At 46.0% G+C, this 24,325-nt stretch overlaps 2 protein-coding genes across 3 annotated transcripts in view; one reads left to right on the top strand and one right to left on the bottom strand.

Annotated features, from left to right (window-relative positions):
• The window catches only part of CPXM2 (carboxypeptidase X, M14 family member 2), a 134,860-nt gene that overhangs the window by 103,144 nt on the left and 7,391 nt on the right, over positions 1–24,325 (top strand). For both annotated transcript variants that reach the window (XM_043926315.1, XM_043926314.1), the window contains 5 exons: positions 7,003–7,126; positions 8,704–8,900; positions 10,040–10,219; positions 17,276–17,573; positions 22,805–22,944. In XM_043926315.1, coding sequence (XP_043782250.1) covers positions 7,003–7,126; positions 8,704–8,900; positions 10,040–10,219; positions 17,276–17,573; positions 22,805–22,944 — 939 coding nt within the window. The remainder of the gene's footprint in view (positions 1–7,002; positions 7,127–8,703; positions 8,901–10,039; positions 10,220–17,275; positions 17,574–22,804; positions 22,945–24,325) is intronic.
• The window catches only part of GPR26 (G protein-coupled receptor 26), a 103,610-nt gene continuing 81,711 nt past the window's right edge, over positions 2,427–24,325 (bottom strand). The window contains exon 4 of the mRNA XM_043926317.1: positions 2,427–2,532. The gene's annotated coding sequence lies outside the window, so the exon portion shown is untranslated. The remainder of the gene's footprint in view (positions 2,533–24,325) is intronic.

Genomic DNA, 24,325 nt, shown 5'->3' with positions numbered 1-24,325 from the left:
CCATCTTCAGGTGTTGATGTGACTCTGCTCACCCTTCCATTTTATGAAGTGTTTCTCAGCTTCCTCAGTGGGCATCTCAGGACATCTTTGTGTCCAGAAATTAGGCAAATATCAACTCACCTGGTACAGTTAATGTCAAAAGCAACCTATCTAAATGCATTGTAAAACGAGCTCACTGCACAGAGACTCTGGTATCTTTAAACAGTTGTCCCACGTGGAGAATAAGGGCTCTTCTCATATGAAAGAGCTAATGGATGTGCTTCATTACCCTAGGGACTCTGGTCCCCATCATTTGGTAGATATCAGAGCTAAGAGGAACCTGGGAAGGCAACCGACCCCTGCAGGGGACAGTGGGTGACCACTCCGAGGTCCCCAGACCCCACAACTGGAAACTGTCCTGGGAGGGGCATCTATCAATCCCGAAGTGTTCAGGCCAGAAGTGGCTTGCCATTTGGATTCCTGGCTCCTGGGGATGGGAGAGAAGCCAGCACTTTTAGCAATACCCTGTATGGAGTCTGCTAAACGACTGCAGAAATCTTTCTACTTCAAGCGGGGGGACAATGTTAGTTTATACTAGTATTCAGAGAGACATTTACAAAAAACATAAAAATGAGAAGCAGACACAGGAGCAGGGATTGAAAAGAGAAAACAGAACAGCTGTTGCATTGGAGGGGAAAATCATGAGAATGTGAGCAACTCGTAGGGAAATTCTTTCTAGAGCACTGGCTTACAAGACACTGCTCCCCACCAGAGGGCCCCTGGGGGGCTTGGGAGGCGGAGAGGGGATGGGGAGGCTGGAGGCAGTCATGCAAACACTGGTATTGTGAGGCAGAGTGAGTTAATTGTTCTGAGCACTGAAAAGGACTTCACACCTCCTGTAACCATTTATAATCGCTTAGTCATCTCTGTGTCTGCATTTACCTTTCACCTTCATTTGGGACCATGAGGGCAGACACTCAATCGTTTTAAATCCGTAAAGTGTGCTGGATTCATTGTTGTCGCGGGGACATTTTTGGGGGACAGGAGGGAGAGGTGGCTGGCGTAGTTGGCCGTGGTTGGGAAGGGATGGGGTTGCAGGTGAGGTCAGCTGTGGTCCAGGGCCTGTGGCAGGAACAGACAGAAGGAGGGGGGTCCGAGCATCGAGGACAGGGGAGCAGGACTGTGGAGGTGGGAGGGTTGGCACCCCACCAACCCTCTTTTGGTTTCTGGGATGGCTGGCAGTGCCGGGAGAGGCTCTGGTCCTGAGTCTGAGAAACAGGAGGCTGTTTCTGGGAGCAGAGTTGGGTTTGGGGAGATCCATATGAAAGCTCTATGGACAGTAGGCTAGTGAACTCTGGCCCTCTGGCAGGAGGGGAATCTGCTGGACCTGAAGAATATGGGGTGGGGAGGTGTTTCTGAGCGGGGCTGGCAAGTTCTAGGCTTCCTCAATGAGATGGGGAGAGAGCTGGGTCTGGTGTGCTTCCCAGGGACTGGGAGACCATATGTAATGGGAGGAAAAGTAGTGGTTTGGGGTAAAGCTTTGGGGAACACATGTACACCCATGGCTGATTCATGTCAATGTGTGGGTAAAACCACTGCAGTGTTGTAAAGTAATTAGCCTCCAATTAAAAAAAAAAAAAGATTTGACTTTGGTTGGAGGCTTGGTGCTGTCAAGGCCCAAATGCTCAGAAAGTTCTGGTCAGGTGGCTGATAAGGAGGGTGTGAGGCAGTAGAAAGGAGAGACCTGGGTTGGGAGGCAGCCAGCTAGTGGTTTTGATTTCCAGGGCAGCTAAGGCTGGTCCTGGGCAGCAGGCTGTGGGACCGCTGAGCTCTTGACCGAGGGGGTGGCGATGGTGGCAGCAAGCCAGGGCAGGCCCGCAGGCTTGCAGACGCAGACAAGCCCAGCTTCGCGCCCATGGGACACTTCCTACCTCGGCTCTCTTCCTCTCCCTCACTTGTGGAACTCCTTTTCACTTGATCCGGACACAGCAAATGAGTTAAGATGATAGAAGAGGACTTTTTCTCTTCTCGTTTCTTTATTTGTTTTTTTAAATCCATTGGATAAACAACATTGGATCCATATCAAATACAAACCCAAGGTCTCAAGGTTAATCCTCCATGAACCCGTGGCTTTCATCCCCACTCCATTTCTCTCCAGGGTTTGTGTTTCTGTGTTCACAGAATTCATGCGATTTTGATCAGAGGATGGTTAACCACTTTGCCCAGACTGTCTCACATCGTGTGGGATCATTAGCCATGTCTCATGCTGGCTTCGTAATTGTCCCTGAAATGCTGCAGGATGAATCAGGGTTTTCTCAGCTACCTTCCTGCTCTGGAGCTTCAGGATCGCATCCCACTTGTAATGAATAGTGAGAGAGGATGAAACATGCTATGACCAGTGTCATCATACATGTAACTTATGCTCTTTATGAAAATTTCCTCTGACGTATCCCTAGACACTGAATCACCAGGAAAGGGGCTCTTTCTTCTGTCTCCTTCAGGACCAGAGGGAAGCAACGGAGGCAGGGGATTCAGTCGCTCCCAGGATGTGATCTGTTCAGAGATGAGGAAACAGAGTCTTGAGGACACTGAGCATCTTACAAAACCCACTTCTCTTGAGGATGATGTTTCCCTACCGGCCCTTTGTAGACACTTTTCCTAATTACCCATTATATTAAAAACTAAGGAATAAGATTTTGTTGGGTAAGATTGCACTTTGGAGGGTCATAAAGCTTGTAAGAGCTAAGATTTTTAGCCCCCGGAGAACCAATTTTCACTTCCTTTGGGGTGATGCCACCCTTGTTGAGGTTGCATGCTTTTAAGGCCATCAAGAAAATTCTGTCTCTTTCACTTTAAACTTCAAGACCCAAACATTTACCAGTAAGACTCAAACTCCAGGATGTCCTTTTTGACTCTTTTCAGGAATAAGCAAGATGAATCACCAGCTGAGTCTTAGATGGTGCCTATGGCCCTCAGAGAAATGCTTCCTGGCATTGCAGGGGCCCACCAGGCTTGGTGGCTCAGATGGTGACGAATCTGCCTGCAATGCAGGAGAGCTGGGTTCAATCCCTGGGTTGGGAAGATCCCCTGAAGAAGGAAATGGCAACCCACTCCTGTATTCTTGCCTGGAGAATCCCATGGACAGAGGAGCCTGGTGGGCTACAGTCCATGGGGTTACACAGAGTCGGGCACAATGAGCGACTTTCACTCACTCTCCCTAAAGGGAGTCTCCAAATGCCCGTATTCTCATTCCTGTGTGTGGAAAAGATACTTGTGATACCACAACACCGAGAGGAAAGCCTGACTGGTATAAAATACTGCAGTGGTGGGTGGAGGATGAAGAGGTGACTCTGATGACTCATGGTCGAGAGTCATCCCATCCTGAGATGCCGTGTCCCTGGCTGACTGCTCATCCAAGGGAAGATGCCATTTGTCTTTTTTTTTCCCCACTATCAAGGTCGTCATCTCCAGCATAGGGAGGCTCAGTTTTCAGGCAGCTCTTTGAAACGGGAAGGAGGGTAGCCATTAAATGACAGCCAGGCTCTGTGCTGATCACCTGGGTAAGGGTGGGCTGAGTGGCTCTGTGTCTGCAGAACCGGTCATTGATCTGAACGCAGGACAGGGGACCACCGGCTGGCCGGGATTTGGGGAGGTCCACACTGGTAGCGGAGAATGACTGTGCAGTCAGCAGGGACAGGTATGCGAGACCCAATCTGACAGCACTTGTGCTGGGGCCATCCTCCAGAACAGCCCCTTGTAAAGTAGACAGAAGAAGTGGCAGAGCTGATTTTGATTGCTTTACTACACCTTCATGGACAGAGTGCTAGCAAAGTAATGCTCAAAATCCTCCAAGCTAGGCTTCAAAAGTACATGAACTGAGAAATTTCAGATGTTCAAGTTGGATTTAGAAAAGACAGAGGGACCAGAGATCAAATTGCCAACATCTGCTGGATCATTGAAAAAGCAAGAGAGTTCCAGAAAAACATCTACTCTGCTTCATTGACTATGCTAGAAACTTTGACCATGTGAATCACAATAAACTGTGGAACATTCTTAAAGAGATGGGAATACCAGACCACCTGACCTGTCTCCTAAGAAACCTGTATGCGGGTCAAGAAGCAACAGTTAGAACCGGACTTGGAACAACAGACTGGTTCCAAATCAGGAAAGGAGTACGTCAAGGCTGTATATTGTCACCCTGCTTATTTAAATTATATGCAGAGTATATCATGTGAAATGCTTGACTGGATGAAGCACAGACTGGAATCAAGATTGCTGGGAAAAATATCAGTAACCTCAGATATGCAGATGACACCACCCTTATGGCAGAAAGCAAAGAGGTACTGAAGAACCTCTTGATGAAGGTGAAAGAGGAGAATGAAAGAGCTGGCTTAAACTCAACATTCAAAAAGATCATGGCATCTGGTCCCATCACCTTATGGTAAATAGATGAGGAAACAATGGAAACAGTGACAGAATTTATTTATTTGGGTTCCAGAATCACTGTGGATGGTGACTGCAGCCATGAAATTAAAAGATGCTTGCTTCTTGGAAGAAAAGCAATGGCAAACCTAGACAGTATATTAAAAAGAAGAGACATTACTTTGCCAACAAAAATCCGTATGGTCAAAGCTATGGTTTTTCCAGTGGTCATGTATGGATGTGAGAGTTGGACCGTGAAGAAGGCTGAGCACCAAAGAATTGATGCTTTTGAACTGTTGTGTTGGAGAAGACTCTTGAGAGACCTTTGGATTGCAAGGAGATCCAACCAGTTGATCCTAAAGGAAATCAACCCTGAATATTCATTTGAAGGACTGATGCTGAAGCTGAAGCTCCAGTACATTGGCCTGATGCGAAGAGCCAACTCACTGGAAGAGTCTGATGCTGGGAAAGATTGAAGGCAGGAGGAGAAGGGGATGACAGAGGACAAGATGGTTGGATGGCATCACCAACTTCAATGGACATGAGTTTGAGCAAGCTCCGGAAAATGGTGGCCGACAGGGAAGCCTGGCATGCTACAGTGCAAGGGGTCACAAAGAGTTGGACAGGACTGAGGGACTGAACAACGACAACAACAACGTGGACAGATAAGAACCCACGAGTCCAAAGCCCTGGCTCCACCTGGTTCTAGGTGGGTGACCTTGGGCAAACCCCTCAACGGTCTCTCTGAGCCTCAGTCTCCACATCTGTAGAATGGGTTCAGGCTCCTTTGATTATACTTCACTGGTGTTTGTCATGATAAGACTCAGTAGAGAAATAGAACTTGCTGTGACTAATGACGTCAGTACCGAGTCTCTTAGTAAAACTTGGTGCTACTCCTCTCTGGCTCCACTTCAGCCCCGTGGTGTGTATTCCTCATAGACAGAGATGTGAGGCTACATCAACCTTGCTTGCATGTGGTTCCTCCATGGATGGTGGGTTTGTTCTCTGCCATCGTTGGAGAACAGCCCTATGCAGTGGTCTTTCTCTTTCTCTCACCTAGATATTATAACACAAAGTGGGTTATCATAAATCAAAGCATGTTTCCCCCTCACAGGAGCAGCGAGAAAATTAGACCTTGAATGCCTGACCAGGGCTGCAGTTGTAACACCTCGTAGGTGTGTTATGAGAGCCAAGCTCCAGCAGCAATGAATCTTCCATTCCTTTAGGGATGCCCCCCAGTGCCCCATGACTGCCCTCCACACATCAGTGCAGAATGCAAGAAAGGCAGGAAATGCAAGGAGGTTGCAAGAATTGCAAAGAAATTGCAGAATGCAAGAAAGGCAAACCTGGTATGATGTCACTGCACTCCGATAGAAGTTCTACCTGATACCAATTTTCCAGTTCTCATAGCTTTCAACCTACTATAACGTTTGCAGAAGACTTGTTTATGTACAATTTACCAGGACGGTGTATAGATCATTTGGCTGATAGGAATGATTTGAAAGTTGCATCGAGTTTGTCCAGGCCCACACTGCCCCTCTGTGAGCCGCGCCCTTGCTCTATCACCGCTAGCCCAGCTCCTGCTCAGCTTGATCAAGGACAGAGCTCTCCCTGGTAGGCACACGCCCAGGCTGGGATGCCCTTGCTCACTGCTTGCAAGGCACCCGAGCTTCCCTCTTGGTCTGTAACACTTGTGTACCTTCCTGATGCCATCACGGGGAAGCATCACTGGTCTGGTGCCTGGCAGGAATGTCCTTTGAATCAGAGCTTTCCCTTGGGGATGGCACAGAGGTTTCACACAGAGAGTCAGGGCGACTTACCAGCTCACCCACAGGTACCCGCTCAGAGATGGAGGCACGGCAGCCTCTGGTGGATGTGCCTCTGTTCTTAGCCCCTGTGATTAGCAGACCCTCATCCCCTCCTCTGGAAGCTTGTCTGATGAGCTCAACTATCAAAGCAAAATTCAGGAAACGCCGTGTGTCTATTTGACTTTTCCATGGAAGACTGTGTCCCCCACCCTCTCACAGCACGGCTGCCCTTACCTCGTGCCCCTCACTTGGCACCAGTGAAGTGGCGATGGTCCGACTCCGTCTGCTGCCGCACTATGGGCTCCAGGAGGGCAGAGCAGCCTGACGTCATAAACGCTCATTAAAGTATAAGAAAAATGATATTCAGTAATAAATACTTACTTAGGCAAGGCTGTGGCTGCCCACTCCAGGATTCTTGCCTGGGAAATCCCATGGACAGAGGAGCCTGGCAGGTTACAGTCCATGGGGTTGAAAAGAGTCGGACAGGACATGGGGACTAAACCACCACCACCACCATAGAGAGAAAAGGCTCAGTCTTTAGGTAATGAAGCCACCAAGGGAGGTGATACCACCACCCAGGGAGGTGATCCCGTAACTCAGGGAGGTGATAAACACAAGCCAGAGGTGCTGGGAGACAGGGCAGAGGGAGCAGAAGGGGAACATTCCAGAGCACTGGTGTGTGGGAGGGTGAGTGTGCAGGGGGCCGTGGGAGGGGGCTGTCTCCTTGAGAGCTCTGCCCGCTTCGGTACATGGCCATCATGGCTCAGAACCGTGAATCCATCTTATTTTGCAGTTGATGAAGGTCGTGAATGAAATGTGCCCCAACATCACGAGGATTTACAACATCGGCAAGAGCCACCAGGGCCTGAAGCTGTACGCCGTGGAGATCTCCGACCACCCCGGGGAGCACGAAGTCGGTGAGGCTGCCCGTCTGCATTGCCCTGGCCCTTCGTGTCTAGTGTTTTCTTAAAGAGCGAGGCAGAGGTCACTCTGAGAACATTCATGAAACAGGGCAGGAGCTGGCCACGCCCCCACTCTCGCAGACAGGTTCTGCCAGTTTTGGTTCTGTGTAGTATACTCTTGCCTGGAGAATTCCATGGACAGAGGAGCCTGGAATGCTACAGTCCATGGGGTTGCAAGGAGTCAGACACGACTGAGTGATTAACACTTTCACTTTGGAGCTTACCTCGTGGCTCGGGCTATAAAGAATCTACCTGCAATGCAGGAGACCCGGGTTAGATCCCTGGTTCAGGAAGATTCTCTGGAGAAGGGAGTGACAACCCACTCCAGTATTCTTGCCTAGAGAATTCCATGGACAAAGGAGTCTGGTAGGTTACAGTCCATGGGATCGCAAAGAGTCAGACACGACTAAGTGACTAACACTTTCAGTTTCACTCCACATTGTATAATGTAGGCTGTCAAATTATTTAAGCTAGAAGTACCCTATTTTTCTCCAAATGGACCACACTTAATTCTGTTCTTCTCTGAGACCAGTCACACTAACCAAAAAGGAAAATGGCTGAGATGCTTAAGACAGACTCCTTTTTCTGGAGAAAATTCTGGATTCCCTGGTCATTAAGGGTTGGAGTTAGAGGTGGTTCCCTTAATCTTCTTTTAAATTTCCATCCTGTTTTCAAGTATTTCCTGTTTTTAGCCACCTCTCATTTAATCACTCCCAAAACTGTGTTCTCCTACAGGTTAGGGGATGTAGGGTGGGAGTGGGGATGGGTGAAACATTTTTCTTTTTGCTAAAATTGTGAACCCTTTAGAAGTCCACTGGAAATGGATTTAATGTAGAGATTTGTCTGATTCTCTTGACTTGAATGTTCATCAGTATTCCAGGAGTTTCTCTCAGGAATGTCTTTTAAAGGGTGAGGGCTTTATCTGTGGGTAAAGTCACATTTCCTCCAAAGCAGTAGCTTGGCCAGTGAGGGAGGCAGGAGTGCTGTCAGCTCACGCCCAGCACTGATAAATCCAACAGTGAAAAAGCTGAGCTTTGAAAAGAACAAGGTCAAAGACAGCCCCCCTTTACAAAACTGTGTCATTGCTGACTTCCCATGACACTGTTTTCTGCTTGCATTTGTCCATCTCGGTATCTTTATAAAATTAAATACAAAGTCCTTTTAAGAAAAAGAATTACCTCCCCAAATAATTGCTACGATTTGTGTTTAATTTGTAACTTTTAAACCCTAAACCCTGTGTTATTTTATCTATTCTTGCCAAATAAGAATAAACAGTCTTACTTTTTGGCTGTTACCATCTAAGGTTTTTCTACACATTTTCTCATATACCTCTCTGGGAACTAATAAAAATTGTACTCATATAACTTGATGTGCAAGTTATGTGCAAGAAGATGTGCAAGTTGATGTGCAAGAAGAGATAAAGTTGCACATTTCTGTTATTCAGAGATTTCTTTCCTAATACAATGTGCTGAGGACTATGTTGCTGTAAGCATCCGATACGATCGCCTGTTTTTTCCCATCTTTGAGTAAAGGTGAGCCCGAGTTCCACTACATCGCGGGGGCCCACGGCAACGAGGTGCTGGGCCGGGAGCTGATGCTTTTGCTGATGCAGTTTCTGTGCCAGGAGTACTTGGCGGGGAACTTGCGCATCATCCGCCTGGTGGAGGAGACCCGGATCCACATACTCCCCTCCCTGAACCCCGACGGTTACGAGAAGGCCTACGAGGGGGTAATGGATGGCTTCCCTCCCCCAGCACAGCAGCTGCCCCCCTGCACACACACACACACACACACACACACACACACACACACACACACACACAATGTGTGAGCCAGGAGTTGACCTGAATTCCACATCACCAGCTTTCTTTTCCAGTGTCTTTCTGCTGAGACGGGGGAACCCACAAGGTTTATGAAAGATGCATTGCACTAATTGAGCATTATGGGGACCCTGAAAGGTGAACACACTGACAGACTGAATAAAAGGATGTGAAAAATAATGTTGTTATATGTACAGTGGGGCCAATAGGACAGAATAATAATAACACCTAACATTGATTGAACACTTAATCAAAGCTCCTTCTAGCCTTGATGATTACCTGTAAATCCTCTCATCAGTTTTCTGAGGACAGCTGTTTTTATTACCCTGATACATGGTTTATATTTTATGTGCTGGTTAGAACATAGAATTTATAGGTTATAGTTATATATAGAACATATATATGTATAGAATTGTGTAGAGATTACACAATTAATTGTGTAGAGTTAGTATAATGTTGTATCATGTATTCATAATTATATATCACAGTATCTGGTAATAAAATGGCAATCTATACTTCAAACAATGGTACCCATCAAATACAGATTTACAGTGCAGATTTTTGCTTGTGTTTATTGGTGCAAGTGGTTAGAGATTTGTGTTGCTAAATCGTGAGCCAGAATTGCCAGGTGAACATATTAATGTGGCGGCTCTTGATTTTTGCAGTGACAGAGTCTTAAACTTATTACTACTTGGAGTTTCATTCAACCAGTGTAGAAGAGGTGAAGGCAGAGGAGGCAGGAGAGAACTAAGCCTTTTCTGAGGACTGCTCTGTGGCAGGATGACTCTGTACATTCCCTCTTCGGAGTGGGAATAATAATGACTACATAGAGTGGGAATAATAATAATAATGACTACATTATCCATCACCCACCAAACATTAACAGATTATTAGCCAAATAGTCTCCCTTGGATGTCATCTTTGTGTCAGAGGGTGTTTGGAGGCTTCGAGGCATACCCCAGATGGAGACCGAGATGGAGCGGTCTTGTGTGTGAGACAGGAGAATCCAGCGGTCTGTGGGTCCCTCACATTCTGAATTTTCTCCCAGGGTTCCGAGCTGGGAGGCTGGTCCCTGGGCCGTTGGACCCATGACGGAATTGACATCAACAACAACTTTCCTGACTTAAACACGCTGCTCTGGGAGGCAGAGGACCGACAGAACATCCCAAGGAAAGTTCCCAATCACTACATCGCCATCCCTGAGTGGTTTCTGTCTGAAAATGCCACGGTGAGTAAAAATACCCCATCATCTGTAAAGCAGAGGAGGCCAAAGTAAACACCCACTGCTGCTGGCAGAGGGTGTAACATTTAAGAACAAGACAGAATCATTTTTTTCCTTTCAGGTCTTCTCCAAAACGAGGGAAGTGTGCTAGATAATAACTACCTATTAAATTGAAATGTGAGGAGATTCTTCCCAGAAGAGAAATCATTTAATTAGATTCCTTTGCAGTACTTTCAAAAAATAGAAAAACCCTTCACTTGAATTGTGCATGTTCATTAATGTCATTATTATCCTTAGGTTTGGCAGTGCTGTGAAATTTCAGTGACATTGTCCTTAGACCTCACTGATTGCTTGAAATATCTTATTTTTATTTCATGAATCCCTATGGATTTATTACTCATGGTGCTTCTTTGGAAAGAAAAATGCATTTGGATGGGAAATATTTCCCCCAAATTTCTTAGGTCTAGTTAGCAAAAAGTATTTTGTAGAATAAATAATCTTCACAAAATTTCCCATGCCTCTTATTGTCTCCTCTACTCACTGTAAATTCTCTCATACCCTTAGTCTTTGGCCCTATATGCTCTTTAAAAAGGTCTGCCTTGATTGCTATATACGTGAGTATTAGGTTTGGTTATACCAACAGAAAAAGTGGCTTAAAGAGGTAGAAATATCAACAACTTCAGATACACAGATGATACCACTCTAATGAAAGAAAATGAAGAGGAACTAAAGAGCCTGTTGATGAAGGTGGAAGAGGAAAGTGAAAAATCTGGCTTAAAACTCAAATTCAAAGCACTAAGATCATGGCCAGTCCATCCTAAAGGAAATCAGTCCTGAATATTCATTGGAAGGACTGATGCTGAAGCTGAAACTCCAATACTTTGGCTACCTGATGTGAAGAACTGACTCAATGGAAAAGACCCTGATGCTGGGAAGGGTTGAAGGCAGGAGGAGAAGGGGATAACAGAGGATGAAATGGTTGGATGGCATCACCGACTCAGTGGACATGAGTTTGAGTAAACTGGGAGTTGGTGATAGAGAGGAGGCCTGGCGTACTACAGTCCATGGGGTCGCAGAGTCAGACATGACTGAGTGACTAAACTGAACTGAACTGAAGATCATGGCATTCAGTCCTATCACTTCATGGCAATTAGGTGGGGAAAAAGTGGAAATAGTGACAGACTTTATTTTCTTGGACTCCAAAATCATTGCTGATGGTGACTGCAGCTATGAAATTAAAAAAGACACTTGCTCCTTGGAAGAAAAGCTATGACAAACCTAGACAGCATATTAAAAAGCAGAGACATCATTTTGCCGACGAAGGTCCACATAGTCCAAGCTATGGCTTTTCCAGTAGTCATGTAAGCATGTGAGAACTGGACCATAAAGAAAGCTGAGTGCTGAAGAATTGATGCTTTCAACCTGTGGTGCTGGAGAAGACTCTTGAATCCCTTGGACTACAAGATCAAGCCAGTCAACTCTAAAGGAAATCAACCCTGAATATACATTGGAAGGACTGACACTGAAGCTGAAGCTCCAATACTTTGGCTACCTGATGCAAAGAGCCGACACGTTGGAAAAGCCCCTGATGCTGGTAAAGATTGAGGGCAGGAAGAGAAGGGGATGACAGAGGATGAGATAGTTGGATGGCATCACTGCCTCAATGGACATGGGTTTGAACAAACTCTGGGAGACAGTGAAGGACAGGGAAGGTGGGCATCTTACAGTTCATTGGGTCACAAAGAGTTAGACATGACATAGCAACTGAACAACAACAACAATGAGGTAGACTTTTTTTTTTTTTTCACATAAAAGGACCCTGGGGGCAGATGGTTTAGGGCCAGGCAAATGGGAGCCCCATGATCATCAGGAACCCAGAAGTCGTCTTTCTGCTTCCACATGTTAGCAGTTGGACTTTCATTCTCAGGGTCCTAATCCAACATGGCAGTTCCATCATGGAACCTCAGCTGTCATGCCTTCAGAGGAAGAGTAGAGAAAAGGTTGAAAAAAAAAGTCCTCCTCTCAGATAAGTCAACCCACTCCAGTCTTCTTGCCTGGAGAATCCCAGGGACAGGGGAGCTTGGTGGGCTGCCGTCTATGGGGTTGCACAGAGCTGGACACAACTGAAGTGACTTAGCAGCAGCAGCAGCAGATAAGTCAATGAACTTTAAGAGGCATTCCTAGAATTCCTACATAATACTTTGTTTAAATCTTATTGGCCACGATTTAGTCAAAACATGATATCAGTGCACCAAAGGGAAGGCTGGTGAATGCTATATTTTAGGCAAGCACATTTGCAGTCTCAAAAATAATTATTAATTGACTTCTCTTCTTGAGGAATCAAGGGAGAAATGATGGATAGATAGAAGGCAGCTCTCCAGTTCTTTCTCAGAGCTCCAGCTCACATCACACGTGGGTACCACTTCCTGGAGGAGAGCCAGCCTGGTTGCCTCATTTAATGTTGCACAGGATGGTGTCATCTGGTCTCTCAAGAAGCAAATGATGGGGACAGACAGGGAAGTACCACACGGTTTAGTTAGGATGCCCAAGGACGGCTTATGGGGGATAAAGGACTTGGACCCTCTAGGTCTTCTGAATCCTTTCTCACGTGCTAATTCCATCCTAGAATTCTTCTTTTTTAAGCTAACATACTAGTGACATCTGGCAAAGCTGAGGATTCAAGTGATGTTATAATTTGGGAACCCTTAGACCAAAATTGGAGTATGGTTGCCAGCTTTCTTAGCCTTGAGGTGCTAAGAGAGAATTATTTTAGCACAGTGATGGGAAGTCCATGAATTTCAGTCTTTGCATCAAGATCAGAATTTAGTTTTTGAGCTTGTTCTTTAGAAACACAGGGAGAATTTCACAACCCCGCCATCACCAATACCTTTCTCAGTTATGGACAGGTGTGATGGACAAAGTGATGATGATGGAAGCGTTGTCCCTTCAGTCGTATCCGATTCTTTGTGACCCTGTGGACTCTCGCCCACCAGACTCCTCTGTCCATGGGATGCTCCAGGCAAAAGTACTGGAGTGGGTTGCCATTCCCTTCTATGGGGAATCTTCCTAAGCCAGGGAACAAAGCCAGGCCTCCTGCAGGTGGGTTCCTTACTGTCTGAGCCACCAAGGAAACCCCCTGAGATAGATAGAGATTTGAATAACAATTAACAGCCTTGACATAGGAAACTGTAAGAATTCTACAAGAAGCAGGAGTATTTATTGTTCTAAATAATCCCTGGAGCATTTTCAAACATTGATGGCACTCTGGCCTATAAAGGAAACCTCAGCAAAGTTCAGAAAATGAGAGCCAGGCAGACCATGATTCTTTCACCACCATACAATTAAACTAGCAGACAGTATGAAAAGATCTCTAAGTATTTAAGAAAATTTAAAAAAAAAGAAACTTCTCAGTAATGGGTCAAAGAAAAACTTCACATTGGCAACTAAAAATAAGTAGAAATTAATGATAATGAGAACACTAAATATCAAAATTGGTGGCTGTTGTTCAGTCCCTCAGTTGTGTCTGACTCTTTGTGACCCCATGGACAGCAGCACGCCAGGCTTCCCTGTCCTTCACCATCTCCCGGAGTTTGCTCAAACTCATAGCTATTGAGTCGGTGATGCCATCCAACCATCTCTGCTGCCCTCTTCTCCTTTAGCCTTCAGTCTTTCCCAGCATCAGGGTCTTTTCCACTGAGTCAACTGTTCGCATCAGGTGGCCAAAGTATTGGAGCTTCAAAATCGGTGGAGAACAGCAAAAAATGCTTTCAGAAATTTATACTTTTGAATGATTACATGTCAAAAGAAGAAAGATTGAGCATCAACTAACTTAAGAAGTAAGCAAAAGAGTAACAGAAGAAACCCCCAAAAATGTAGAAAGATTTTGATTAAAAAGAGCAGAAATCAATGACATGATAGGAAAAAACCAGTAATTTGTCTGCAAAAAGAAGCATTTGATAAAATTTAACAACATTTACAATGATTCCTCAGGGTGAGGAGAACAGTTTTAAATGGCATTTATTATAGAAAATTGGTAAGTTCAACTACATCAAAATAAGGAAGCCCATTCATCAGAAGATTTTCAAAACTATCATAAGAGCAAATTAAAAACTGAGGTGTTATTTGAAAATTATTTAATTGGAAAAAAACTAGAATTTTTAAAAGAATAAAGAAAAACAAATGAGAAAAATAGAAACAACAGAAAAATGGGTAAAAGATATGCAGAGGCAATTCATGGAGGAGGAAACATATGGTCAGAAAACAAGGAAAGATGTTCGGCATTACTAGTGCTAAGGAAATGCAGATAAGAGAACATTTGATCCATTGATTGGGAAAATTAACAGTAGCCAAGCGTTGGGGAAGATATGGGACAGTGGATCTCTTACTCACAGTGAGAGCTTACATTAGCACAGTAACTTTGGAAAATAACTTGATTATTTTGTAAAGTGAAATATGTATGTATCTATGGCTGCAGCTATACTTCTGGCCATTTATGCAATATAAATTTCAGCACAGGTATAGGAAATCTGGATTCGATCCTTGGGTTGGGAAGATCCCTTGGAGGAGGGCATGGCAACCCACTGCAGTATTCTCGCCTGGAGAATCCCCATGGACAGAGCAGTCCATGGGTCACAAAGAGTCGGACTTGACTGAGCAATTAAGCACATCTTAGCACAGCCCACCAGAAGACGGAGCAAGTTAAGAGCAATGCTGTTCACTATAGCAAAAATGGAAAATCTTCTACATGCCCATCATAACAAGAACAGATAAATGATGAAATCTTCATATTGAAGTGAAAAAGACTGAACAATATAGCTTTATGCAACACAGATTAGTCTTACAAACATGTTAAGAGGGAAAATTTACAGAAGACAATAGTATGTTACCCACCCTTTTTTTAGATCAAAAGAAAATAAAGCCAAGTAATACATATATGTGCGTGCACGTGCAGTCACTCAGTCATGTCCAGCTCTCGCGACCCCATGGACTGTGGCCCACCAGGCTCCTCTGTCCATGGGATTTTCCGGGCAAGAATACTGGAGTGGGTTGCCATTTCCTCCTCCAGGGAATCTTCCCTGACCCAGGGATCGAACCCGTATGCATACATGTATGGAGTTAAACAAAAGAGACTCAGAATCATTTTGTTTAGGGTATAGTGATTACCTCTGAGTGAGAAGCAGGAGGATGGGAATCACAGATGTGTGCAGAAACGGTCAATAAAAGCTGACCATTAGGATGGGTGGTAGGTTCACTGGTGTTTATTATATCAAAATATGAAAGAAGAGGACGAAGCATGGATCCATAATGATCCGGCATTGTGAGCTGAATTCTATGCTTCATCCAACTCAAGGCCCTGATGTGTTTAGGAATAAAAACAAAACTTAATGAATCCTTCGGGTTACTTTCATTCCTTAATCAATTAGCTATACAGCACAGTTAGACTATTTCCAATGTTTATTTCTTTTCCATTATTAGTTTTTTTTTCTACTGGAATTATCTTCAGAGATATCAGTAACTTATGACAAATATTTGATTCATTGATCAGTATTTGACCATATCAAGTTTTCCAGTTTTAGCTTTTGTTTCCTTGCTTTCTTCTCTCCTTCCTTCCTTCCCTTCCTGCCATTCACCCTCTTTCCTTCCTTTTTTTTTTTTTTTCAACTTTTTAGTCATAAAAAGTTCAGCATACAAAACTAGAGAGGGAGCTGTAGAGAATCCCATCCATGTACCCATCTCAACATCAACACTTATAAATTCACATTTCGTCTACATATTCAGTCACTTTCTCCTCCTCCCCAAGACTATTGAAGAAAATTCCAGACATCATGTCATTTCATCTGTAAATATTTCATTAAGTATCCTTAAAAGATCTGACTCTCTTTTAAAGCCATAAATTACTATTATCATATCAAAATAAACTATCTCTTAGTATTATAAAATATCCAATCAGTGTTTGCATTTCTCCTATAATCATTTTCCATTACTCTCTCTTACAGTCTGTTTTAACTGGGATCTAATTAAAACACATTCATTCTGATTAGTTTATAAGCCTTTCAACCCTTCTTTAAACTGTACTTTTCTCCTGTATCACTTTCTCCCCTTTTTCTTATAATTCTATTGTTGTTTATTTTGTAACAGCTATAATATAAGCAACTAGGTTGTCTTCTAGCATTTTCTACTGTCTGGATGCTGCTAACTGTATTCTCGTGATGTAATGTAACATATTTCTCTGTGTTTCTTATAAATTAGCAGTGAGATTCAGACCCCTGGGCCATGTAGACTAGAGAGGGGTTGGTAACGTAGGTCTCATCCCGCCCAGGCCTGTTTCTGTATGGTGTTTTACTGGAACACAGCCATGGTCATCATCTGGGTATTGTCCAAGGTACCACTCTGCTCCAGGGGTAGAGTCTAATACTTGCTACTGGCAGACTGGAGTAGCTGCAACAAGAGCTTCAGGGCCCTCAAAGCCTAAAATATCTCCTATCTGGCCCTTAATAGAAAAAGTGCTGACCCCTGCACTAGAGGCTTCCTCACACGCAGGGTGGGTGGATTTTTAGGTGTGTGTTCTTTCATCAGGAGAGAATTGTGTTTGCTTCCCTCTCTCTATGCTGTTTATTACCATTCACTTCACTGCAGTCGCTCAGTCGCGTCCGACTGTTTGCGACCCCACGGACTGCAGCACGCCAGGCTTCCCTGTCCATCACCAACTCCCGGAACTTACTCAAACTCATGTCCATCAAGTCGTTGATGAACATTAATTCATTAACTGACCCATGAATTCAGTGAAGTTGCCAAGTGCTGATCCTTTAATTCTGTCATTCCCTCTTTGCATACTAACTGGAGTATTCCTCCAGTAAGAAATTTCTCTGATTTCTCTTTTTATCCATTACTTCCACAATGGCCAGTTTTCCCTAGATAAATTTTGAGGTTCTAAATTTTGCTCCGATGATGCCATAACATGACTGCTTTTTCAACTATGTCCTTGTTTGGAAAGCTCAGGAGAGAAGGCAGTTTCCTTCTGCTTTTATTTCTCAAATGTGCTAAAATTGGGCATGTTCACAGGTGGCCGTGGAGACCAGGGCGGTCATAGCCTGGATGGAGAAAATCCCCTTCGTGCTGGGTGGCAACCTGCAGGGGGGCGAGCTGGTGGTGGCCTACCCCTACGACATGGTGAGGTCCCTGTGGAAGACCCAGGAGCATACCCCCACGCCCGACGACCACGTCTTCCGCTGGCTGGCCTACTCCTACGCCTCCACGCACCGCCTCATGACGGACGCCAGGAGGAGGGTGTGCCACACGGAGGACTTCCAGAAGGAGGACGGGACCGTCAATGGGGCTTCCTGGCACACTGTGGCCGGAAGTAAGTCTCTGATGGTCCTGCTGTCATCGTGGGGCCCAATGACAGTGGGCCGCTGGATGGAGGTGGGGGGGACCCTGTGGTCCAGCTCTCCATCTGTCCTTGTTCTCAGCAGAGTAGCTACCGTAATTAACCATGTAAAAGGTGCGAGCACCCTGCCTAGTCTCTTCTTTCACCTTCACAGTAGTCTTCGAGCGGATGTGGCTTACTCCCCTTGTTATAAAAGAGGTAGCCGGGGCTTTGAGATAGGAAAGGGATCTGTCCAAGCTCCCAAGGAGCAGAACTGGGATCTGTCTGACCCTGTGGTCTACTCTTAGCCGCCGAGCTGTTTGGATGTTACAGGGTCAGAGTTGGTAAGCGTAGTCTTAGGGGAATTATTGGCCAGAAAAGCAAACCCAGCGAAGGGGCAGAGAGCACACTGGTGCTTTGCAGCCAGGGCGCTGTACCTGGAGCCGTTCCCACCATGGGAGACGCCCCTTGCTGCCAGCCCTTGGAAGGAGGGGGCGGGGAAACAGTGAGCCCAAGCTCAAGACTTTTTCAAATCTCTCATTCACTGGAGGCCCACCCCCCACCCCCGTCCACCAGGGCATCTGGTCAAAGTCCCAGTGTTGTGATGCAGGGAATGTGATGTCCTGTCCCCAGCATCCACTGAAGACAGAGAGGAAGCCCAGCAGAGACTTCAGGGATTCTTTCGCAGCAGCCAGAGGACCTTGTGGTCAAAGTTTCAGGATCAGCCCTTTGTTTCCCGGGTCAGGGCTGCTCCTAGCCTAGAGTTCTCGAGTGAGGAGAATTGAAGACATCACATTCCCTAAGGTGTCTCTGCATTGGGATGCCAAGACCCCAAACGTAATGTTCATTGTTCATTGCTTATTTTCTTGACTTTGTGAAGGTTGGTCAAACTACTCCGTGTCAGATAGACCTCAGTTCAAATTCTAGTTCATCACGTAGATGCTGTGTGGCTCTGGACAAGTTACTTTGCCTCTCTGAACCCCCGTATTTTCCATTTGTAAAATGGGCTTGATGTTAATGGCAATGATGAGGACGACGATGATGGCCACCCTGGGACTGTTGCGAGGATGACGGGGATGGTGGATGTGTGTTCTGTGTCTTGCTTGTCAGCAGCGCTGTTATAAATTCCCACCCCTCTTCTCCCCCCTTTTCTAGGAGCGTGCTCACCATGAAACCTCTTTTATGAGCATATCCCTGTTCTCTGTTTTACTCTACTGATTCACTTTAATATTATTTTTCCTTTGCTAGAGATTCAGCCTTCACAAACTTTTCAGGTATGTTTCCACTCTGGGGGAAAATTTTTTTAAAAGAGTAGGCATATTTGTTCCCTTGGCCATTTTAAAAAACTAAAACATGCAGAAAGCTTGCCATTTTTTCCTTGGTTACAAACCAAGCAGAGTTGTTTTATTTTTCTCCATCATGGCTTTGCTCTGTTCAAAGTAAAAAAAAAAAAAACCCTAATTATCAACTATCAATACCCCTAGCCCTGTCTATCAAGAAAAATATCCTAATAGCCAAAAGCATGCTTGCTTGTTCAGCTCTAGCCCTAAAACCTACAATAATCTTTATGAGGAGTATCTGCTTAGTTTTTATGGCCGCTGTGACTAAATTAGGTTCGGACACTGCGGAATTTGTCAGCAGCAGGTCAATAGCACCGTTCTGAGGAGTCGGTTGCTATCTAATCACATGGGCAGCATTTGATTTGTTTCTATCCATTATATTTTCCATTATGCCGGGGACTTTTGTGGCAGAGCCATGTGGTGGCTCGAGCCTTTTTAATCATTCTTCCTGCAGGCAGTGTGATGAAGCCTGCAGATTCATTTCTTTGTAGACTAATGAGATGCGATTTCTAATTTCCTTTCCTCCCCCCGCCCCTCCACTCCTCCTTTGTGTTCGGGTCTTGCTGGCTCATTAGCGGTGACCGACAGGTCTTAGCTAGTGGGAGTGGGCCGCTGGGGAGAGGGTCCAGTCCTGCTCAAAAGGCACATCGTTTGCCGTGTGTGTGTTTCAGCTCCAAAGAGATCTGAGCCCTTCTTTGTGTCAGCTGCTGTCCGGCGTCCTCTCCCCGATGAGGAAGGCAGATGTTGTGACAGCTCTGGGCACACGGTGCTCTAAGGAATGTGATGTCCTGTGTTCCTGTATTGAAGCCATGACTAGAGCAGGATGCCAGGCCCAGGGAGAACATAGAGGAGGTCTTGCCATCTCCAGCCAGAACCCGAGGCTTGGGAAGCGCTATCAGGGTCGCCCCACACCTTCTGCCTACACGTTTCACTTTTGAAGCCATTTCTCACCCAGGATTCTCTGCTGCACCGCATTCACTAAAGGACTGGAATTCGGTGTTAACCATAGCCTGACTCAGGCTTTCCCACCGTTCTCCTGGTTTCTCATCATTTTGCCAATTCTTTGAGCACTTCCAGTGCTGTTGAAGATACACACTTATTGCAAAGGGGCATCCCAGGTGGTATAAGTGGTAAAGAACCCGCCTGACTTTGGAAGAGACATCAGAGACGTGGGTTCGATCCCTGGGTTGAGAAGATCCCCCGAAGGAGGGCATGACAGCCCACGCCAGTATTCTTGCCTGGAGCATCCCCAGGAGAGGACAGAGGAGGCCTGCAGGCAGGCTACAGTTCCTAGGGTCACAAAGAGTTGGACACAACCAAAGTGACTAAACATGCATGCACGCGTACTTGCACTTACTGCAAAACGGCAGGCCCACCTCAGAGTTTTAAATATCACATTTATTTTAGTACTAACAAGGTCTAAAGGTTGGGATAATGAAAAGAGTGTGTGTGTGCGTGCGCGTTTGCACGCGTGCGTGCTTGGAGCAGTCCTGCGATTCAGGAGGACCTGCCTGTCATGCTGCTCCGTGGGCGCGGTCCACAGGCCACCCTGCACTGTCTGGGATTCCACGTCTCAGGTTCCGCTGAATGAGCTGGCCTGGCATTTTGACCAACCTCCTTCAGCCAGACCAGGCCCTGCAAGGGATTTTCCATGAACTTGACATTGTTCCAGCCTGCTTATCCCCCTGCTGTTACTTTCCATATTTTATCACAAATGTGATCAAAGGTCCATGGCTGCTGACATGTGAATGGTTCAAATCTGGAATCTGGTAGAGAGAGAGAGAGGCTGTATGTTTTGCACCTTTTTCTCTGTGACTCGACCAATCAGGCAGCAGGTTGATATAGAAGTGCTGTTAACACCCAAAGCTGTGATGTGATTTTTATACAGACTTTTGTGCTTTAGGATGCTCCATTGAGCACTCCAAGGAGGGAGGGAAGATGGGACAGGTGAGGCTGGTGGAAGCACAGGAGGACCTTTTACCCCCGTCCACAGAGGAACCAGCCCCGCCAACTCCTGCTCTCTGCGGCCTCAACTCTCAGAACCCAGGGAAGGCTCGGTGGAGGCACCTTCTATGGGGAGAATCCTCCTGGATGTCACTTAGGACACAGTAGCACTGTGTTCTTGCTAATCACCCTGTTGCCCAAAGCTGAAAATGTTGGGTAGAGATCCCCTGAACTTCATGCCATCTGACATCCATTTGTTCATTTTGCAAATGTTGGGTACTTTAGTGGGATGGGGCCCCCAAAAGATATGTCCACTTCCTAATCTCTGGAACTTGTGTATGTGACCTTATTTGGAAAATGGGTCTTTGTAGATGTCATTAAGGATCTCAAGATGAGGTCATGGTGGGTTGCCCAGATGGACCCTAAGATCAGTGATAGATATCGTTATAAGGGGCAGACAAGGAGAAGACACAGACACTGAGAAGGCCCCGTGAAGACAGAGGCAGAGGCGGGAGTGGTGTGGCCACAAGCCAAGGAACACCAAGGGCCATCGGGAACTGAAAGAAGGAAGAGCCTTTGGAGGGAGTGTGGCCTTGCCAACGCCTTGATTCTGGACTCCTGGCCTCTAGAACTATGAGAGGATAAGTTTCTGTTGCTTTAGACCACCCAGTTGGTGGTCCTTGGTACCAGCAGCCCTAAGAAATGAACACAGGGACCAAGTCTTGTTGTAGGCATGTCAGGATGTATGTGGCTATCTGCTCTCCAGCTGGGTGGTGAAGGCATTTGTCCTACAGTCCCTGAGCAGGGGTGAGCAAGTTCTAGGCAGTTGGGGTTCAAACCCCAGCTCTGTCCAGATGCGTGATTCTGGATACATTCCCTGATGCATTCCTGGACCATTCTCTGCCTCAATTCTCTTGTTTGTGAAATTGGGCTACAACTACCTACCTCTCTGCTGGTTTGTGATGAAGAGTAAGTGAGCTTGGCTGCAGAGTGCTAAAGACAGGTTCTGGCTTATGTAGGAACTCAGTAAATGGTGAGATGGATAGCTAGGTTCATGAGGTAGAATAGACAACTACAGGTTTCATTCCACAGTTACAGAGCTGTAGCTGACAGCAGCATAATGACTGAGCTAAATTTAAACACTAAAAATACACATTATTAATGATACCTTTAAAAATAGCAAAATAAAAAGCAACAGAAAAAAAAGAAAAAGAGACAACAAGAATTTAACAAGATAAAAAAAGTGGGGCTTCTCTGGCAGCTCAGTGGTAAAGAATCCATCTGCCAATGCAGGAGACACGAGTTTGATCCCTGATCCAGGAATATTAGCTGCTCCTGCATTGCCGTGGAGCAGCTAAGCCCATGGGCCACAGCTACAGAGCCTGTGTCTGGAGCCTGGGAGCCACAACTACTGAAGCCCTCGGGCCCTGGAGCCCGTGCTTGGCAACAAGAGAAGCCACTGCAATGAGAAGCCTGCGCATCACAGCTGGAGAGTAGCCCGTTTACTGCAACTACAGAAAAGCCCACATAGCAACAGATATCCAGCACAGCCGAAAAATAACTAAACTGATTACAACAAAGTTAAACAGGAAAAAGAAGTGATACCTCTATCCTAAAAGTAGTATTAAACTGACTTCAATAAAATGAAGATGATTTTATCTAGAAGACACTTATCTCAGTCCCCCTTTTCTCAGAGATGTTCTGCATATGCCTGTCTTCCCCCTAAACTGTTCCAGCTGCATCTTGTCTCTCTCTCAACAACCACCCCATCCCCCTTTCTGTTCCCCGGCAGTTGCTCTAATTAATGTTTTGTGTAGCATAGATACTTCGTGCCTCCTTGTTCAAATGAAATCCTTGGAGTCGTGTGCATGAATGTTCTTGCTGTCTCTCGTGCCCCTCTGAGCACCGCGAAGCTAAAATGTTACCTGGTTGGCTTGGCAGGTCTCAACGATTTCAGCTACCTTCACACAAACTGCTTCGAGCTGTCCATCTACGTGGGCTGTGATAAATATCCACACGAGAGCGAGCTGCCCGAGGAGTGGGAGAACAATCGGGAATCCTTGATCGTGTTCATGGAGCAGGTAGGACGTGGACACTCGGCGGGGATGGGGGCTCGCTAGGGAGCGAAGCCCTTGAGATGGCCAAAAGCCTGAGATCAAAGCTCGTCCCATCATCCTGGGCTGACGACTGCGGTGTTGTCTCTGAGTTCTTTGTCAATGCCAGTCGCTCCCGCTGGTTTGTGGTGAGTGAGACTACTTCAGGGGCTCCAGATTGCTGCTCCGTTGGGAGGGGTGATTTGTGTCCAGCCAGCATGCCCAGGCTTCCTGTATTCATCTGCTGGGTCTAACATCACAAAACACACAGGCTGGGAAGCAAGAGAAGGCTGGAAGTCCAAAATGGGTGTGTCGGCAGGTTGGTTTCATTCCGAAGCCTCTCTCCTTGGCTTGCAGGTGGCCACCTTCTCACTGTGTCCTCACATGCTCTTTCCTCTGCGTGTGCACACTCCTGGTGTCCCTGTGTGCCCAGGTTCCCTCCTCTTTTAGAGACGTCAGACGATAAAGCCCACTCGTCTGGCGCCATCAGTTCTTTAAAGATGCTATCTGCAAAAGCAGTCCGCTTCTAAGGTACTGGTGGGGTGGGGACTTCAACATATGGATTTGTGGGGGACACAGTTCAACCCATAACATCAGCTCAGAGGCTGAGGGCTAGCTGCTGCAGGTAGCAGAGTGCCCCCTGGGAACAGTTCTGAATCATGCCGGCTAGGTTCTGCTTGGAGCTGGTGAGCACCTGCTTGTAGCCAGTAAGGAAGCCTTGCTGTGTGTGCTAGGACCTTCACACACCTTTCTTTTCTTCTGTTCTCAATGACACACCTGTCTTGTAGTATTGGGCAAATTGGCTTTTGTTTGGTACTAAAACTAGCCAAGTAACATCCATTTCCCACTAAGGAATAGACTCACAGAAACCAGAGAGAGAAAAATGAATGTTGAACTTCAGATGACTCTACCATGACTCCCATTCATTAGGAAGTAAGATGCTGAGGCTGTATTGAGAGGTTGCCCTTCTTCCATGGGTGGCTATAGATGAGTCAGAAGAAACATCTTAGCCAAGGGCTTGGGCCGCCAGCTTCCTGATACCTGGCACCTCCACATGGGTGGCAGAGGTTGGCATCAGGTTATATCAATAGCATCCAAGTCTGATCCATGAGGGTCCTGGGAGGGTCAGTGCAGCCCACAGTGCACCTTCCTGGCAGAGAAGGCTGTGAACCTGTTTTCTTTTCTTGGGAAGCCATGAGCACACTTTTCATCCCCACTTTGGAATTCTGTGGGGGAAGGCTCCTTTTTAATCTTATATACACAGAGAAAGAAAACCCCAGGCATTCTAACGTGATGATCCCAGTTTAGCCAAAGAGCCTCCTGTGAATAAAATGCCCAGGTGTAGCAGTGTGTGTAAAGAAATTCATTG

The sequence above is a fragment of the Cervus elaphus genome, chromosome 15, assembly GCF_910594005.1.
Source record: "Cervus elaphus chromosome 15, mCerEla1.1, whole genome shotgun sequence".
Lineage (NCBI taxonomy): Eukaryota > Metazoa > Chordata > Mammalia > Artiodactyla > Cervidae > Cervus > Cervus elaphus.
This window is presented reverse-complemented; position numbering and strand designations above follow the sequence as displayed.